General features: G+C 44.7%; 2 protein-coding genes across 2 annotated transcripts; both read left to right on the forward strand.

Annotated features, from left to right (window-relative positions):
- The first annotated feature begins 6,902 nt into the window (after nucleotides 1-6,902).
- rps3 (ribosomal protein S3) lies at nucleotides 6,903-10,302 on the forward strand. Its single transcript has 2 exons — nucleotides 6,903-6,977; nucleotides 8,671-10,302. The coding sequence occupies exons 1-2, from the start codon at nucleotides 6,903-6,905 to the stop codon at nucleotides 10,300-10,302; spliced, it is 1,707 nt and encodes a 568-aa protein (YP_009153931.1).
- rpl16 (ribosomal protein L16) lies at nucleotides 10,274-10,708 on the forward strand (the record flags this gene model as incomplete). Its single annotated transcript has 1 exon — nucleotides 10,274-10,708. A coding segment is annotated over one exon (435 nt), but the record flags the coding sequence as incomplete, so codon positions are not given.
- Nucleotides 10,709-20,070: the final 9,362 nt, after the last annotated feature.

Here is a 20,070-nt window from a genome sequence, read left to right on the forward strand (position 1 = left end):
TAAAGCTGCTCCCTTCCAACACATCATTCTAGTCCGCTCGGGGCTCGCCGGTTACGTATGGCGAGTCCCATCGCTGCATTCTTTGACCGGCTTTGGTCGAGCAACCGCTACATTTCTTGAACGGCCACAGCCTACATAACTTTTCTCCCTCTTTTCAAGGAAGTTAGTCTCAGACCCTATGTAGTTCTCTGTCCCTTTTTATACAGTTCCTGACAGGTGCTCTTGTGGCTCTTCACTCCAGCCCTGAAGTATTCTGTGAGCCCAATCTCTTTCACATGGGCCCTCCCCCTCCCTCCGGACCGACAAGACCCCAGACCTAACGAGAGATCTCTCTCTCTCCCTCCCTTTCTTTTTGGGCCTAGGTTTCCGCTTTCTTTGAAACGAAACGGATTCTTTTGCCCTTAGCCTGTCGGTCGGCCCGGGCGCCCATGAGGTGTGGTCCGAACTCCCCCAATAATCACGGTCTACCCGCTTTCCTTTCGATCAGCTGCCCCTCAACCGCGTCAGAGGTATTTATTAATAACCCAAAGAAGGAAGAATCGAAACAGACCAACTCTATACTATAGGAACTTTCAGTTCCCAAGAGGGCCTTGAAATCGTCCATCTCTCAAGAAGGAATCCCGCACTCTATTCAGCTGGTGATATATGAACGAGTTGGTGGGATTTTCCCCAAATAAAGAGTCCAATTTCGATTGTAAGACATGAATTCGATACTCCCCGCCCCTGGGCGGTAGTATGTAGTCTCGAATCAGTCTGTTTCGATGGGCAGTCCAGAAGGGGTTTTGGTCTAATTCGTACATTCTGGTAAGAATGTCGCTTTTTAGACTTATTATTCGTTCTATTTCCGAATCGTCAACCGTGGGATTCCTCTGACCCAGGCGGTGGATCATTAGTCGATAAAACCTAAAGGCAAGATGCGAAGGTACGAGCTTGAAGTGTCCATAAGCTTGAAGCATATAGGGGCAGCGACCCCTTATTAGTAAAGTAAAGCTCCAAAAACGAGAGATTAACCTGCGGTGCAGATCTGACTCGACTAAGGCTCCGAAAGATCAGAGAAAGAAGAGCGTTTGATCTACTAATAGCGGCATAAGAACAGCAACTATACTGGCATTTGCTTCAACCTAAGCAAGACGCATTTTTGAGACATAGTGATCCATACTCTCTGTCGGGGGACCTAGGCTTGTGGCACTCCCTATCTCTTAAAGGCTTTCATAATCAATATCTCTTTCTTCTCAGGCACAGTTGCTTTCCTTGATTCGGGCACAGTGTCTTCGACAAATCGTTGTCTCAGTATCTGTCTCATCTCTGGTCCTGTGGGTTAGTAACCTTAGTCCAGTGTATCAGAAAGCACATCTGTCTTTCCGAGACATAAGGAGTTAGACTCTGCCGTGATATATGAGCAAGGTCAAAGCATAAAAACCAAAACGAATCTCGTTCAACCCCGCTCCTCGGCCTTCTTTAAAAGCCTTGTGACTCCCATCCCATCAAGTCAGGACCCAAACACTGAAACTAGCCTAGCCCCGGTTAGGCGGAGCTCAATCCTTTTTGTTAAGGTTCGGGAATCATACATCCCTTATCTGTGAGTCGAGAAAGATTTCCATCGCTGGCGTACTTGAAGCAGAAAGCTAAATTCAAAGAGAGGGAAAACCCCTCGATAGAAGGAGTGAGACTATACCCTTACCCTTATCTATGAAAGACCTGTTTAGAGGGAAGCAAGCCTATGACAGAGCGTACAAGCCGAAAGAAGCAACCAAACCTACCAAAGAAAGCTGGCATAAGCAAAGCAACTAAGAAGCCCATAATAAGGTCCCTCATAAGGCGCTGCTATGCATCTTTCTATAGTCCACTGGAACGAACTCACAACTCAATGGGATAATTCGAGGTGCATTCCTAGGGGAACTATAGTCTCGGTCAGAGCTGAGTTAACCATAGCTTTTGATCAATAGGGAAGAAGAGGAGGAGAGGAATAAGAATAAGCTTTCCATGGGAAAGAACGATAAAGACTTGTTGACTCTTCAAAGGGAAGAAGAAAGTAGTCTTAAGAAGAAAGATTTGATGGATAAGTTCGTCAAAATAGTGGATTTTCTTTGGGAGACGAAGTCCATTTCTAAAGAACTAACGCCCGAAGGGAAATTAAAAGAAGTAAGAAAGGCACTCTTGAACTCTACCTTTCAGTTTTCCTCAATGTACCGTTCTTGGATTCCCAAACCAAACAAACCTGGCCAGCTAAGACCCATTACACAGCCAGACAAAGCCGATCTCATCGTAATGGACGCCCTTCCCCAGAAAGAAAATATTGTTTTTGAGGATCTTTTTTTGACTCAATCCCACGGCTTTAGGAAAGGAAGAGGGCCGAGAAGAAAGGATAACTCAGAGCTTCAAGTAGCTTCCCAATGCTCGATGCACAGGAGAGGCGTTAGAACTATTAAGCAGGAAACCTCCGGATATAGGGTTGACATTCTAACGTGAAAACTCTTTTAACCAATTCTCTTTTTGACCTCTTGACGGAAGATCTATCAACACCTTCCTTGATCCATTGACTGATCAAAGAATTTCTCAAGGAATACTCAAGGGGATTTGGAGGACCAGCGAGGCGAGGGGAGTGAAAAGCCTCCAAGCTAGTAAAGGATTGGTTCTTCAACCGACGCAAAGACCTAGCGCTTTCCCCTTGAACTGGACTTGATTCCCGCACTTAGCTTAAGAGCTAAACTGCCGAAAGCCCTTTTCTATATAGTATCATCACAGCACCCGAAAAGCAGGGAAGGGAAAGGCTTACCGAACATGCCCGGCCCTAACTGAGTTAATTGATCAATCATCACCGCAACTTTGACTCTCAAACAGAAGAGACGGAAGAAGCGGAACATTTCATATAAGCAATCACCTATGCCCTAACAGCTTTCACCGAGTCTACCTTTAGAGCGACTTGCCCTCGAGTACAGGCTAACCAAAAGCTACAAGCGCACAGTTCGGCAAGCAAAGCAAACGGGAATCAATCAATCAAGACGCTGCATATAAAGAAGTGATCTACGACCTTCCCTAATTTCATGAGAACTCTTGCTCTTAGAAGTCAAAGAAAGCCTTAGAGCACGGAAACGGAACTATAAGTCCTAGCCCCGGAACAAGACAGATTGTCTTTGATCCTTATAACGGTTTGATAGAAAGAGCGAATAACCTGACTTGACTAAGAAAGAGTACAGGACCAAGACCGGAAAGTCACGCTTTGATCTCCTTTAGCAAGGAAAAAGCTTTCAAACGCGTATTCGCTGTTGCGAGCCGACTGAACAAGTGGATTTGATTCCTTTGCCTTCTGCCTTCCTGCTGACCTAATACCCATCAACTATTATCCGCTGCCGCTTCTTCTTCCTCCTCCGATCAAGACCGGAAGAAGGTAGGTCAGCTCGATCTAGCTATCCTGTTTCGGATTGGACGGGGATGAAGCTAGTCTTCTCTCTGGCATGGATAGGCTTTATTCTCGCTCAGCGAGTTTCTCACCTTCCGGGGACAGATGGGCTGGGTCGGGAGCTGTGACAATAGGAGTTTCAGTCTTAGGCTTTTCTGTGTACCCAGACAAAAGGAAAGGGGCTTATGTCTTCAGTTGCTTATTCTTTTTTCTACGATCGAGGGAGAGTGAATGCTCCCATTGAATCTCTTGAGTGTGGTTAGAAATCGCATAATAAAAAAGAAGAAAGTCCGATTCCTCTGATTCCTCCAGTCCTGCCCACTCTTCACTCATCTTTTTATGGAAACAAGCGGTACGGTAGTAGGGAAAGACTTCTTGATGTAGTTCCATATACTTTCGACTTTCATTGATCTTGCCTTGGTCTTCAGTCTAGCCAGAGAAAGTTTAAAAGAAAGTAGAATGTTTCAAAACGAAAAGTAAGACGTAATACAGTCATCTCACACGCTAGGCCAAAAAGGCTATTCTTGCTAGAAAATCTCATAATCGAATCGCTAGGATAAAAGTGGTGATCTCAGGCAGGGAATACAATGGAGCACTCCAGCAACCATTGAACCGGATGCCTAGAATATGCTCTTTTCAGGACATGAGAATACGGTCTTTCTCCGCTTAAGCTTAAAAAAGGCTTCCCCCCTATAAGGTGTGAAGCATTGATTTCCCTACCCAGCTAGGAAAGTATAAGTGATTGATAAAGAACTTCTTAGCCGATCCCATAATAGCTTCTTTTCATTTTCACTCCCAATGTACATATGGCACAATATTACAGGAAGCTTGAAGTGCAGCATTCCATTCTCGCATGTCTATTCTCTCTTTCTTAGGGTCTATCTTTCCGTGCGTTCTTCCTCTTCCTTTCTGGATCAGCTTGGTCAGTTAGTCATTGCTAGTAGTAGATCAGCTGCGGGCAATGCTTGCTACCGAGAACAGATTTCATTTTTTTAGGATTTCGTCGTAGCAAGAACAGTAGCCTGCCCGGCTCTACTAGTCAAGTAGAAATTCAAGTGGATCAGGAAATTGGTTGGTTAGTTATCTCTGGCTTGGGGCAAAGGCTCTCGTCCATTTCAAAAGTAGAAATTCACTTGAAAACAGACTTTTTTAGATTACCCGATCTACGAATAGATATGAAGTTAGTTAGAAACCTCTCCTGTTAGCAAGAGGCCTTTTTCCCGTGTCCGGTTGGAACCGACTGCCGAAAAGAAAGCTTGGAACCTTTCCTCCTTAAAGCCGTGCCCCTATTGAGTAAAGGCTTGACGTAACGTAAGAGGACATGAAATACGAATCATGTTTGTGAGAACCCTATCTATAAAGTTCAATCCCAGAGCCTCTGTAAAGAGACTGGACAATCATCTCTGTCGTGGGTCCTCGGAAGATTCTATATATATAAAATAGAAATCGAAGAAGGAGGTGACACAGATAATGATCTTTCTTTGTTTGCAGCAGACTGACCTGCCCACAGAGCGGTAAAGAGCCAGCCTAAGCCAAATAGTCAGTGCAACTTTCCGTATTTCAAGTCAGAATATGTGGTGTGGTTGAAGAGAGGGCTGCTTACCCATAACTATAAGATATAAGAGTGAGGCCAACAAAGAGCAAGGCCCGGCCTAGATAAGAAAGAGTAAGGATAAGAAAGACTCTTTTTTAGAATTTTCAGTGGGTTTGCCCACTTTCTTCCGTTCATAATTCATAAACAAAAGGCTTTTCGGGTTATTTGCCAATGAATTACAAGAAGAATGGGGTTCGGGTCAAATCAAATCTCCTTACTAAACTAAGGATCCGCCGACATTGAAAAACTCTACAAAGGGAAATTCTTTTTATAACAATTTATTTTTCTTTGCCTTGCAAGCTGAACAAGGCTAACCTATCTTTCTAATTAAAATTTGAAAAGGCTAAGAGCGAAGAATAGACCAGACCAACTTACAGGGAATGAGCTTACTGCTAGTTAGATCTCTGCCTGCGGATACAGATATTGAGACTGGCTCTGACCTGCAGATAGAATAGAGGTCTTGGTACCGGATTGAAGAGAAGAAGAGTAACTGACGCAGTCTTTCCTGACGAATAGGTATCTTAGCCTTTCATATTGATTCCCCAGTGTTGCTCTATATACCGCGGGTCTTCCATATCTATCTCTTGTAGCTGCGTTGGGAAAGAAAGATGCTCAAGCTTTGCTTGTGATCCAGTAGGACTGCTCTGATCAATCAGTTTAAGATTTATGGAAATCCTTCGATCAACCTTCCCTTTCGGCCTGAACAGGCTAGGAATATGCTGCTCACAACTTTGCTCGTGTCCACTATACCCTACTATACAATACACTAGGTAGGCAAGGCCAGTTCAGTTGTCAAGTCAGTAGTCCCATACCCCCCTTAGCCTTTCGTTTTCTGTCGGAAAACACTTGAAGGATACGAGGCAAAAGACTATGGATCGAACTTCTTTCTTAACTTAAGAGGGAACCGCTACTGCAGCCAATCCATTGAAAGGGGAAGGCAATGCTAAATGCAGATGCAGACCGATTGGGTTCTCCCCTTTGCTATGCTAGGGGGTGATGTTCCCAGGTTTTTCGCGAATGTGAGGTTCAAGTACTGCCATCCTTTGTTGGTCGAGTGAGCTCTTGCTTCCTAACTTTTTCTTATCCTCTCTTGACTCGCTAAGCTATCACTTCCTGAGATCCCGGGAAAGATTCTACTCGCTTCCAGGTCGAAGAAAAAAGAGGAGACAAACCTTCCTTCTTACCTGATTGGTAACGTGCTGGTCCTTATTAGCTTGCCTATATTAGATCGATCAAGTGATAACCAGCGATAGGCTCCTATTCACTCCTACGCTTGTATGCTATACCCATAGCTTCCTGCGCTCCTCTTCACTACGTTAGAGCTTCTTTCCACCTCTTCTTTCCCGACTCCAGGCGGGGGTTCCCCCTGGTTACACGTCCAGCATCACTTACCTAGTATTTTACCGAAAGAAAGAGTAGTACCCTATTTTTAGTTGTAGGGGTCCTTGTTCTTGGTCTCTGTGAAAGAATCCATCTTCAAGTCTTATTACCGCTGTGGAAGATTAGTGGAAGGAGATCACAAGCGAAGTGGCAGAAGTAGATGTTGTGAGCTAGTCTTTCTATGATAAATATCATATCATATAATAGGGATGTAAAGTAAATAGAAGATCTTCTGTTCGGGAATCGTGATAAGCCTCGTTATCGAAGGTTCACGCATGCATTATAGATCCATAGAAGTGTAATAAATCCTCTATGCCTGTTGGAGCTATAGAGGAGATATTAAAGAATAAGTTCTTACTGGATTCCTATTTGTTATGTCAAAATCCTCTTTGTTTTTTATTTATAATATAAAAAAAGGAGGGCTTCGGTTAATGCCTTTGTCCGTAGGCGGTTGTACACTTTAAGCTTGAAGTAAGAAGAGATATTTTTCCGGGAAAAAAAGGGGGAAAAAGAAAAGTCTAAGTGCATATGGCACGAAAAGGAAATCCGATTTCAGTAAGACTTGAGAAGAATCGTAGTTCAGATTCAAGTCGGTTCAGTGAGGGCGACCGCGAAAGTCACCGAATGGGTCAGTCTTTTCCTTCAGTTTGTCCTATATTTTTTATTTAAGAATTTTAAAGCGTGGGAGGACGTTGCAGATGTTCGGGACGGACACGACTTCTTCTAACGCTAGAAGACCACTGGAAAACACCCGGAACCAGAGCATGTCGTGAAAGAAGCACACTGGGCGGGCGTGCTTCGACCGTGTCTCCGGGGCACAGTTGAATGTAGATATCATGAACGCGAGGTGCAGGATACCAGGCCGAGAAACCCGGGCAACCACCCTCCCCCTATGCGCCGATCGCTAGCGCATCCAGGGCCCCGGCACCTAGCTCAGCTGGAGAGGCCTAGCCTGATCTGAGAAGTGCTAATTCGGTTCGTCGGATAGACTTCATTCAAGAACGCCGCCGCCCCTGAAATCAATAAGAAAACAAGTGCTTCGTTTCAGATCAGTGAATAAACCGAAACGAAAGAAGAGACGTTTCTCGCTCGGCGCCTAAAGCGCACTATGCTCCGCTTCAACAAATGAGAGTTTTCGGTGGAACCGGTGAACCGCGCGAGCTGGATAGATGTGTGGGACAGAGGGCTCGTAGTACCAGGTAGCGTAGCTATGCAGTGGAAGGGAAGGAGCCTAAATCGACCCCCCTTCTTTCTTTTTTTTTTTCTTTGAAAAAAAGCAGTACAAAGAGATTAGACTATAGGATGAGACTAAGCAGCCACCGACCGTTCCGACGCGCCCCTGACCTATTTTGATTAAGACCGAAAACCTATCTAAAATGGAGCCTAGTTTAAGCTGTCAAACAAATGATAGAATAGAAAATTAAGAATATCCCACTAGCACTAGTAGGGAAGGGATATGGATGGAGTCTCGCTCAGTAAAGAGAAGAGAGTTGTAGATTCGTAGAAAAGGGGAAGAGCCTTTACTTTCTATGTTATTAGTAAAGGCGCGTTAGCCTATCTATAGTAAGGGGTCTTTTCTTGCTCGTTAGCGCTTTAGTTTTCAATAAGGACGTTTAGGCTTTACTAATAGAATATATAGGGCTTTTTCATCAGGGTGCGCAGGTCTGGAACCCTATACAAAGGGCGTTTCCTTTCAAATGACAACTGCCTCTTCCTGCTGCGAGGGCGTTGCACGAAACCAAACCGCCCCCCCGCCCGATCAACTACCAGTTGCTTCGCAGGTAGGCCCGCTTAGGTTAGGGGGGCATTGTCCCTCAGTTCTTACCAACCTCCGGTGTGGAATCGACATGTTGCTAGCTTCAACTCGGTTGAATAAGAATCATTGATTCTCTCTGTTGTCCATTTCTTATTCATTCAGGGCGCTCGGCCGGTGCTCCTTTCTCAAACCAGAACAACTCTGAACGTTAGGGAAGATAAGGGAAGACCACCTGAGCGAAGCGACCGAAGGGACTTGACTTATCCGAACCGAACGATAGCGGCTTAAAGCTAAGCCTATCACGAGCAGCGTCGCTGCTTGATCGGCGGGGAGGAGCATCTCAAAGTATGGGGCAAAGGATCAAGCGCTTTGACTTTGTCTCCCGGGATCCACCACAGGTTAGGTTTGAGAGCCGTGTGATGGGTGACTATCCAGCACGGTTCGGAGAGCACTTTTAGTCTTTGTTGGTGAATGGAAGCCCCCCCTATCAAGCAAGAAAGAAACGGCTCTTCCCACAGCGGAGTCACCATTGACTCTATTTATTATTATGGTAAATCAGTGTATCAAGATCTCAATCTGAGATCTTATTTCGGTTCGATACGTCCACCTACGAGACTCACCTTTGGCTTTCGTCTCGGTAGGTGTATTATTATACATTTTCCCAAAAGAACATTCATTCATTTCTTTCTTCCCCGTCGACCACGACGACGACTGAAACGACGCGAAAAAACCAGACCCGGAAAAGAGAAGGGCCGGTGGTGGACATTCGGGAAAGTCGGGCCGATCGGGTGTCTTCATTCAAGCGACGATACAGAAGAAGAACGAAACGAAGTGAGAGGCCGGGGGGCAGGGAAAAGAGTCGGGTCGACCAGGCTCGACGACCGGGAGAAGCAAAACGAAATCCGGATTTGGCCGAAAAAGAAGCAACGCTATGGATACCATGACCGATCACCATCGATAAAGAAGAATCTTTCTAAATCACTTCGGGTCAGCGGGGCCTTCAAGCATCCGAAATACGCCAGGGTTGTAAATGACATAACTTTCCTGATAAAAAATGACGACTCTTTCAGAAAAACGAAGTTATTCAAGTTCCTTTTCCCAAAGAAGTCCCGCTCCGACGGCCCGACGAGTCATCTACTTAAAAGGACCCTCCCCGCAGTGCGCCCCTCCTTGAATTATTCGGTCATGCAATACTTATTGAATAGAAAGAACCAAATTCATTTCGACCCCGTCGTAGTTCTCAATCATTTCGTGGCACCGGGCGTGGCTGAACCATCTACGATGGGGAGAGCGAATGCACAGGGAAAAAGCTTAGATAAGAGAATACGTTCTCGCATCGCTTTTTTTGTAGAAAGCTCGACCAGCGAGAAAAAGTGTTTGGCCGAAAAAAAAAAGAGGTTGACCCACTTCATTCGCTTGGCGAATGATCTTCGCTTCGCGGGAACAACAAAAACCACCATCTCGCTCTTTCCTTTCTTCGGGGCTACCTTTTTCTTTCTAAGGGATGGGGTTGGGGTGTTTAAAAACCTTTTTTTTGAGGATGCCCGGGAAAGGGAAAAACTCCTAGGTCAATTAAGGATCAAATGTTGGAACCTCATGGGCAAGGATAAGGTAATGGAATTGATAGAAAAATTCATAAACCTAGGTGGGATAGAAGAATTGATAAAGGGAATAGAGATGATAATAGAGATCATCATACTGAGAAAGACAATAATTCCGTACGGGTACAACAACTCTTATTTAAACGAAGTAAAAAAAATGCAATCTTTGTTGTCTAATAGAACAAACACTAATACCTTAATTGAGTCGGTCAAAATAAAATCTGTTTATCAAAGTGCTTCTCCGATTGCTCAAGACATCTCTTTGCAACTGAGGAAGAAAACAAGATCATTTCGTTCCATTTTTAGAAAAATAGTGAAAGAGATTCCATTAGTAATGAAAAAAGGGGTTTCGGGGATCCGTATATGTTGTTCAGGTCGATTAAAAGGCGCAGAAATAGCTAGAACTGAATGCGGAAAGTATGGAAAAACATCTCGTAATGTATTTAACCAGAAAATCGATTATGCTCCTGCGGAAGTATCTACTCGTTACGGAATATCAGGTGTCAAAGTGTGGATTTCTTATAGTAAAAAAAAGGGGGGACGTGCTATATCCAAAACGTACGAAATATAGTAAATATCGTAAAGGCAGATGTAGTAGGGGTTGCAAACCGGATGGTACAAAACTTGGTTTTGGAAGATATGGCACTAAAAGTTGTAAAGCTGGTCGTCTTTCATATCGAGCCATTGAAGCAGCGCGTCGGGCTATAATCGGACAATTTCATCGTGCTATGAGCGGACAATTCCGAAGAAATGGTAAGATATGGGTAAGAGTTCTCGCGGATCTCCCTATTACCGGGAAACCTACAGAAGTCAGAATGGGAAGAGGGAAAGGAAATCCTACGGGTTGGATTGCTCGTGTGTCCACGGGACAAATCCCATTTGAAATGGAAGGTGTGAGTTTGTCAAATGCTCGACAAGCCGCTACATTAGCGGCGCATAAACCATGTTCGTCAACCAAGTTTGTTCAGTGGTCGTAACGTAATTGGTTAGTGGGGAAAAACCGGGCCCAAATTCTAAAAAATTAGGCGAAGTGTTTGTTCCTGAACGACGGAAGTGGAAAGACACTAAGGGAGAGGGATATACTCCTTTCTTTTTGTAATCGCCGAAATTGTACGACGAACCTTTTTGTTTCAGGCGTACGACCCATATATGTTACGGTCTTTTTCGGCCTGTTGGTACTTGTCGAATTGAAACTCGATACGATAATAAGAAGATTCGCCAACATTACCTATTTTATTAGTGGATTCGAGGCAACCCCGGGGTAAGTACGTGATTTCAAATTGCATGTTATAAGCATATGATCCCCCTTTTACTGTTAAATTAAAGTACCATCTCAGCCTTTGCTATCTATGCTTCCTGGTCGCTAGACTCATTCTTCTACTTTACTTCCAGCTACTCTGCTCTGAGCTTAAGAAAGGTTCAAAAGTCGCTTTGGTTGCCGCTAAAATCGGATGTGATTTTTGTAGTGGTGAATTCCAGAACTGGTCAATTCCCCTTCTCCTTTCGGGAACTCTCTTCTCTAGGGATTCCTATTCTATTTCTATTGACTCTTCGCCGTCTACAACACAAAAAGTTTTGGTAACTTACTTACTTACAGATTTTATATTAAATAAAAGAAACATCAACATCCTTTAAGCTAAGACTAAGGGATGGGGGGAACACTACCGATCCCGAGACAGACGACGAAGCTACATCGATTACAAAAAAATCTGAGTCAGTGGTGGCAGACCCTTTCCCGGCCCCTACAATCAAGCAACCTCACCAATGTGAATGAAAGAAAGGGCACCCCATACATCTCGACTAGTTCGTGCCTGCGGAGCGAACAAAAACCTCTTTTGAATTCTGATTCCGACTCCGAAGTCCGGATATTTGGTTGCTTTGTACTCGACCCATGTGGTTCGGCTTGTTGCGCCACCTCACTTAACCAAACATATCCGAGAAGAAGTTCTACCTGATCTACAGCACTTGCTGCTTCATGCCCGCTTGCATCTTACTCTGCTGGTTCACCTTCTAAACAGGTCCCCGCACCTGAGACACATCCTTCTCCTGTTGCTTATTCTTATTCCTATATTGTGGTGGCTTATTCAGCGAGCTGGAGCTCCTACTGTTCCCGCGCCAGCTTCCACTCTTGCTCCCTTCGGCCTCGAAGATCATCAGGTTCCATCCAACTCACTCTAGTTTCTATGTTAATTGGTTTTTTACTTCTGCATGTTGGGAATCAAAATAGAATAAGATTTTCTACTTGACTTTCTAAGTGATCAACTAGGTTTTTAATCCCTCGCTTACACTCTTTTGGGCTAGGTTCAGTTGGGGGTCGTCCATTTCACCAGAGAAAGGGGGGGGGAGTAAAATACTGAAATCGATTCACCCGAAAAGGAAGCAAGGCTTCCATTCCGCGAGGAGCGAATAGATGATTATTGCGGTTTAAAGCACACTCTAATATCATACTTAAGGACCGAACTCATCGGATCAGAAAGAGATGGCCAGTCCCTTCCTAATGCGAAAGAGCTTTATTCCGGTACTTCACACCCAAAGCAAAGCTGCACGGACACGGAATAGGGGCCTTACTTGTCCCGGTCCGGGAAGAGGGTAAGGTATTGGTCTTGGTTCCTCCTACATATCTTTCTACAAGGCATCCTAAGAACAAACCTTTACAAACCTCTTAGAGATGAGAGGCCTGTTGGAATTCATCATGCCCATGAGATATTTCATTTAGTCATCCCACCTAAAAGCACTCTTTCCAGATCAGTATGACAAGGGCAGCACCCATTGGAAAACCTTGATCCAGAACCATAATTGGGTTATCCTAATAACCACCTCCCTTCCTTCTCGCGGGGGGATGTGTTACATCTTGGATGTAGGAGTGACGACCCGTGGTCCAATCTAGTAAAGAGATTGGGTGCCAGTGGTCTGTCTGAGGACGGGTTCAACAAGCTCTTTCTTTTCAAAGAAAAGATGGTTCCATGGATCGGGTTTTCATTTCAGAAGCTGCTAGAATGCATGTTAGTTAAGTCAGTCAAGGGGGGTCTTAGATCATGACGATTCTTAGGAAAAGGAAAAAAATATGCTTTTTTCAGGACATATCTTAAAGTCCTAAAGGATTGAAAAGAAGAGTGAGCGACGAGTGGTTCAATCCGGAATGAGAGTGAGAGACCACTAGCGGAAAGAGTTTTCTAAAACACTAGGGTTTCTTGCATAAGATTTAGCGAGAAGTCCGAGTAATCAAAGGAGTCTGAGCGTCGGTTCGCTGCCCTAACCGTGCGATTTCAGGGCATCTTTTCAAGTATTCATCTAAACTAAATGCTGGTGTCGGGTATCATCTCGATCCATTGGCAGCAGAAAAGAGTGATAGCTAGCTTAATTCTAGGGGTTCTAAACTATATAAGTCTTCCTTCCAAGTAAGGATTGAAGATCATATGCTTACACTATCTCCCTCAATCTCCCAAAAAAGAGGGTCTTTCCTGGCGACCTTACCCACACTTGGTAATTTAGGAGTTAAATCATTCTTTTTCTCTGATGCCTTAATCCTTTTAGTGTATCGGCATTTCGGTTGTAGCAGTTGTAGCTCTTCCTCTTCTCTTGTAGCTTGAGTGCTTGTTGTTTAACGTCTTTCGATTCAAAAGCAATCCTGCCAGCTAGTGTACCTCCTGACTGTCCGCTGCATTCGAAATGAAAAAGAATAGCAGTTCCGTTTTCGTCCCTGCGGGATTGGCCTACTTGAAATGTTCCAACTTTGCTGTGCCTACTTTCTTTGACTCACCCTCAACAGCTTAAACAGCCGTAACAGCCGAAACTGAGTAAGGGCTTTCTTTACTGACCGAGGGAAATGGGCTGGCTTACCTCCCTACTTGAACTGACTCAACTGCTGAGGGCAATGTTCCGAAGTGAGGGATGGTTCCGGGTTTCCTTTCTTCGGCAGACCTACCTTCCTCATCCGAAAGAGGGTAAGCAGATGAAGATGCAGGAATTGGGGCAGGGACTTAGCTGACTTTCCTTTTCAGATGTTGCTTATCCGGGCTTGGGAATGGGTTAAGCTGGCTCGTGCCTCTCGCTCTTTTGGTCTTTAGTGACCCGAGTGAGAAGCTCTTCTTTCTAGAGCCTTTAGCTCGGCAGTAGAATTAGCTTAGCAGTTAGCAGTGGGAAGAGTCTATTCTATAGAGAAGCCTTAGGCCAATTGGACTGAATGTGGTATGGCAGCAGTAGCAAAGGGGCACATTAATTAGTAAGGCAAGCTGTAAGAATAGCACTCGGAAATCTCTCTAAAACAAAAGCCCGGGAGTCAATAGACTGAGTGACTGTGGTCAGGTAGCTGTTAGTAAGAAGCTCCGGTTCACAAAAGGAAAGAAGCAAGGGATGATAGGCGCTAAGAAGGATGGTAAAAGGATTTCTCTAGCTAGGGCTCTTTTAGAACTAAACCGAAGCTGTGGACAATGACTTTAGGGGTGGTGAATACCCGGAAAATCTCTTTATTAGGAGTACAGGCTCCAGGCTATTACTGAAGCTGTGAAAAAGAATTTCTAGCGAAAGTTTTCTTAGTCACCGATAAAGAAAGTAAATAAAATAGGCTTGAAGGTGGTATGAAAGAAATAGATCTTAGTGCCTTAGACGACCTATAGTTCAATTTTTTCTTTACCAAGGATCTTAATCCTATGAGTTTGACTTCATCTTCCTCTTTTCAACTGCCAGTGCTCTTGATCAACTTTCAAATAAAAAAGGTCAGTAAAGCTATATAAACCATCGGGAGAGAGAGGAAGACCACCGTGGATGCCTACAGCTAGCCTTTCAGCAAAGGGCGGTCTACCCTCTCCGGCAGGCCGGTAAGCAGGTGGGACCCCTCGCACCGTCATGACATAGGTCTGAAATACCGAAGAATGGCAATTCCAGGCGAGTATCTGAAGCTGCAGCAGCAGTAGCTGTTGTTCGCTGAAGTGCTACCGTCCTGCTGACATCTACTATTAAAGTCTCGCGCAAGGGTGAAGCAAGCTTTACCCGACCGGTACGATGCAGCTGAAAAAGGTAAGCCGGTTGGGCGCTAGCGCGGCCCGCTTCGCTTTTGTTGCGGAGCTCACTGCTTTTCATTTTGATAGGAGTAGGTGCTTGCAGGTAGAGAACCATCCCCCCTAACTTGAATCGTGGAAGGTCCATAAGCAGTCCATTAGCTGTCTGTCCAGTGGAAAATTGCATAAATAAAGTTGTCTGTCCCGTAATCCAGATGTGGGAACGTCCCCGTTATGTTATCGTGTAAGTAAGGAGAATGCTTTCTATTCGTTATAAGCCTTCGATGCCTGTCTCATTTGAAGTTGGTGTAATAGTACTCGCAGCCCCCCCGGGAGACTTCATTCCAAGTCTTCCATTACGTCTGTCTCAATGTCTATTGTATCGAGTGAAAAGGCTGTGTGTGCTTTCGAAGCTTTCGATTCACCTTACCTTGGAAGCTAAGCTTTCTTATCTTTATAGCCAAGTCTTGTAGCGAGGGTAAGGGGTTGGATGCGCATTGGCTTCTTTTGCTATCATTCAAAGCTGCCTTCGGGGCAGTCCTACCAGTCGTCTAAGGAAAAACTCCTCGCCCGGCTCAATTCTTGCTCGTGTTCTACTGGTAAAAAAGTAGGAAATGGAGTCTAGAGAGCTTCGAGAGCCTAGCCCGCATTGAAATCATCTAACTTTTCTTCCTTCTTTCTTGCTTGCGCGAGTGAGTGTGCTTTCAGGTATAGGACCCTTCCCTTCCTTGGCCTAGCCTTCTAATCGGCTAAGTTTCAATGCTTTTGTGCTTGTTGCTTGTAGCCCCATCCCCGAGTTTTTAAGGGAAATTGCTTGAGGTGGTTCAATCTCTTAGCCCGGCTATTCCTACCCTACCTATCGAAATCCGTATTTAAAGTAGGCTAAGCCGTCGAAGTCTTCCAATTCCGTCTTAAGATAAGAATTGTTGTAAGTGAAGTTGAATGCTTTTTGCCTGAAATTTGATACCTCAATAAATGCTGTTTTCGTGGGGTAGTTCATGTCTATCTGCTTGTGTCTGCGGATTCTCCCTTCGCTTTTTTTGAATAGGGGATGAGTATAAGAGCTCGCCCAAAGTGCCCCCATACGACAGCTCCGCGGAGCTTTGCGGGCCGGTCAACGAGCTTGAAGGTTCTTCCTGACTCGATGGCCTTCGAGACGGGACATGAAGCTTTTTTGGCGAAAACCTTGCTTGATGGTAAGGAATAGGAATAGGACACTATTAGATTTGGGAGTGAAGGTTCCATTCCCAGTTACCACCCCTGGGGCCCTTAGAGCGTCCTTTCATAAAGGCAAGGCGATAGGCACATAGCCGTTAGATTAGATCCGGACTGGAGTATCTTTTCCTATGCTATGAAGTTGGGAATGACTATCCACGGATTCGCTTGTCGTTGTATTGTGTCACATCGACTGCACTTTTTTTTTTTAATCTATCGGTTGAATCTCAATCTCGTATCAACAGATTCTGAAAGAGCTACTTTCAAGTAGGAATCTGAGTGGAGTTAAAAAAAGAAATCTTCCGCCGGTACGGAGAGCTCTTCTTGTGCGCGAACGATCAAAGAAAGATACATCCTATCTAACAGCTATAACAGCATCCAAGTTGCGAAGCGAAGCAAGGACCCGGCTTCGTGGACAAGAAAGATATAGAAGAAAGGGCATGCCCGACCCCATGTCCAACATATACCACTCGTCCACATGCATTATCCCTTTCTCAAAATCTCTCAACTGCTCATCTCCTTATACAGGAGGACCGTGCGACCTGACGAGAAAGAGCTAAGGTGGGAGTGCTATATTAAGCCACCATCTAACAAAGATAGCACATCACTAAACACAAACCTCGTCTGTACCCCAGACTCTTCCGCTACACCGGATTTAGCCCCCTTAACTTAATCCCTCTCGAGTCACAGCTCAAAGCAGTGCTCACCCCTAATGTACTCATGATCACGTCCGCAAACAAAAGCGACGTAATCCTCCGGGAAATGAGTCACAAAACTCTAAATGTATTACATAGAGTCTTCCTAAAATTCTCACTTCAATCCAATTAGGCTTGATCGCTTTCCTTCAATGCCCGGCGAGACCGCATCAATCATGATCCAAGGGCTCACAGCAGTGAGGATCGAATGTTTACTAAAAAATATCATCCAGCATTCATAACCAGCCGCAAATAAAAGAATAGGATCAATCACTTAACAGCACTTGCTTTCCCTAAACTATCGAAACTGACAAGCGAAAGTGAAAGAGGGAATTCTATGATCTAGGATCCCCTATCGGAATCGAAATAAAGAGATTATTAGCCAACTATGCCCTTCATTGCTAGTAGTGCACTCGCTTCGAAAGTTGGGATGGAGCTTTCACTAAGATAACCAGGGGCGTAGCGCTTTGATTCAAAGTTTCTATTTCTATATAGATACAAAGGCCTTTGAAAGACCCAAATAGTAATAATCCCCGCCGTTAAATGATTTTTTTTATAAAATAACTTCCCCGTGAATCGATTTAAGTATGAAAGCTTCGTGCCCCTCACCCGAGGCTTACTTTAAGACCTTTCGAGAACTATAAAGAGGAAAACAGGATAAGAAGCAAGGAACACTCTTGATTACTAATCCCGTGAAAGAAGGTGAAATTAAGTAGTAAACTAAGCCGAAGCACAGGAAGAAGCAAGGGATGAAGGAGAAGTAAATACCCGGAAAACCCCGAAAAAACAGATTGAATACCAGGAAAGATCAGATGCGGATAAAAAAAAAGTCTGTTTGAAAGGGGAGAAACGAAAGACGAAATTTCCTAAGAGAAGAAGAATCGGGTCGACATAAACACTTTTTCGGTTAAAATAGTATAATGAGAAAGCATCTGTTCACGTTCGTAGTTGCAATAACTTTTCTTTTTTCAATCTAGATTTTGAGCCAATCCGGTATCGTATCACCGCCTGACAAGTTTGACAGGCTTTCCATGTGCTTTGGGATGCCTTTTGATCCGGGTCTCCGGTAGGAGAGAGGGTAGAAGAATCAATGGTCAATGGTTGGAAGCGGGGAAAGATCCCGGTGAGAAATGCTTTTGTTAAATGCCATGGATCCGTTTAAGACGAAGAAGCTGTTCACTCCCGTTGAATCTGCATTACTCCTGCTATTTCAGGAGTTTTTGCCATTGACTCTGTTTTCTTAATCAAGCAATGTTTTAAGGTTTTAGGGATAAAAAACCTCGACTCCGGTGCTATTGACTCAGATGTGGGACTTGAGGCGCAGACGCTTTTATTTGTGTAGAAGCTCTTCCCTTCCTTAGAGAAAGTGACATGCTTAATGGACGAGTCAGAACTATCTTTCCCTTGCTGGTGTCAGGTGCAGATGGAATTGAATCAGAAAGCAGGACAGAAGAGGCTCTTTGATGGCCCTCTTGGAAATAGAATAGGCATGAAGCCAATCTCTCCTCTAAGCCCTGTAGCAGTATGGATGGATGGCATGTATCATTAGCCGGCACTCTAGGAAAGAATTCGCTCAAGAGGGATGGGGCCTAAGCCCGGGCTGAACCCTTTAGGTCTAGTCTCGCTCAATCCTAGCGGCAACGACCTAGGCCAACCTTAATAGCCGAATTAGCATCGATTGAATCACAAATTGACGTAGTAGCTTAGATAGATCGAAAAAGCTGTGAATAGGGCTTCTGTTCTTCTTTTCCCCCCGACCTTGGCACGTTCCTTCACTCAGCAATGGCGCCCCTACTCTTAACAAGTACGCTTCCTGCTTACTCGAATTCCCAAGCAGGAAAGACCCAGTTGCTTATTATAGGATAGGATGCACTTCCCGACCGGTGAAAGGAAAGAGCGAGATCTCCTTTCCTGTAGGCTTCTCCTGTGCTTAGTTCACCTAGCAGGGAAAGAAGCGGAGCCGTGCAAGTAAGATCGTGAGCGTGAACAGAGGTTATCAAGAGTTAGCTTGGGAACATGCCAAGCCCTTAGCCTTAGTTGGAAGCTTAACCAAAGCTAAGCTTGTAGGCTCGTAGAGAAAGCTATTGTGCAGGTATACCCAAAATCCATGTTCCTGAACAGTCTCGTTCGAACATCTGATTCGCCTTAGGGCGGACACTTCACTTCAAGCTTAAACCTCCGTCTATGATCGGCTTGCTTTCTCGGTATCGTGAGTCTAAACTCTTTAAGCCGGCTAACTAATAGATAGAGATATAGCTCAGTAAACACGGGAATCACTTCGGCTTAAACACGGCTACGCTTCGCTCTTTTTAACTATCGCTAGTCTGTAGTCTGTGAAAGAAGATTGCAATTTCTGGTCACTTTCAGTCTAACCCGGATTTACTTAGTTAGTCGGGACTTGCTTCTTAGCGTGTAGTGGATCAACCAGGCTAGCTTTCCTGTAGTAGAGCGCGGGGGGAGTGACCATCAGGGCCTTGAATAGGGTGTGCCTTTTTTTCTGTACATTTTTTATGATTAGTACTCTTGAATGTACTATACAGTAGGTTCTCAGTGCCCTAAGATCCCAATCCCAGATCGAGTTCCAATCGCCGAATTGTTCTCAAGCGAATGGCTTTTACTCAACCTCAATTCATTCAGTTAGGACCTCCCTTTATGTCATTTCTTTCCTTGCCAGCGTGAGGAGTCAGATCGGATTATAGCACTTGCATGGAATCTGGGATAGTGGCTATTGGCAGCTTCTTTCTCTTGGCATGAGCACTAGCATCTTGCTAACATCGGCTTTTTCCTCCGACTAGAAGGGGATCTTGTTCAGTTCACGGCGGATTCAAGATCCTCAAATGTGGCTTTGGCTTCAGCTATCTCATTCGTTCTTTTTTTCTTTTGATTGGTAAGTAGCCCTTTTCGGGTTAGTTGAAAGACCAAGAATGGCCTCTTTGAAAGAAGACGACAGACATGCTGGGAAGGAAAAGGAAGGGGATGTGGCCTAAGTAGGTACAACAAAGGGTACTAGTATGGGCGCAATATGCGATTGCAAGCTCTTCTTTGGCTGGTTTCATGATTTTCTAATCCGATCTTGTAAGTTGGCTTATCTTAGGCCACCGACTGAGACGATGGCTTGAAACCCGGGTAGAAATAAGACCAATCGAAAACCTTGGAAGCAACAAATCGCAGGGGCGTAAGCTGTTGAATAAGCTGTGGGTCTTGAGGCAGATGTGGCATCTTCTGAACCACCGGGGAAAAAGCTCATCTTTTTTCAATGCAACCAGAGGGCTCTTAGGACGCTAACGCTACTACCAGCCCAGTAAGAGGATGTTTTTTGGTTTATGTCGTCCAAAGAAAGGGCATTCCTATCAGCACAAAGAATTAATTCAATAAGAGAGGATTGGATTTCAGCAAGAAAAGAAAAAAAACCGCATTGAGTAGGGCGTGCCC

Source organism: Gossypium hirsutum, mitochondrion (assembly GCF_007990345.1).
Source record: "Gossypium hirsutum mitochondrion, complete genome".
Classification (NCBI taxonomy): domain Eukaryota; kingdom Viridiplantae; phylum Streptophyta; class Magnoliopsida; order Malvales; family Malvaceae; genus Gossypium; species Gossypium hirsutum.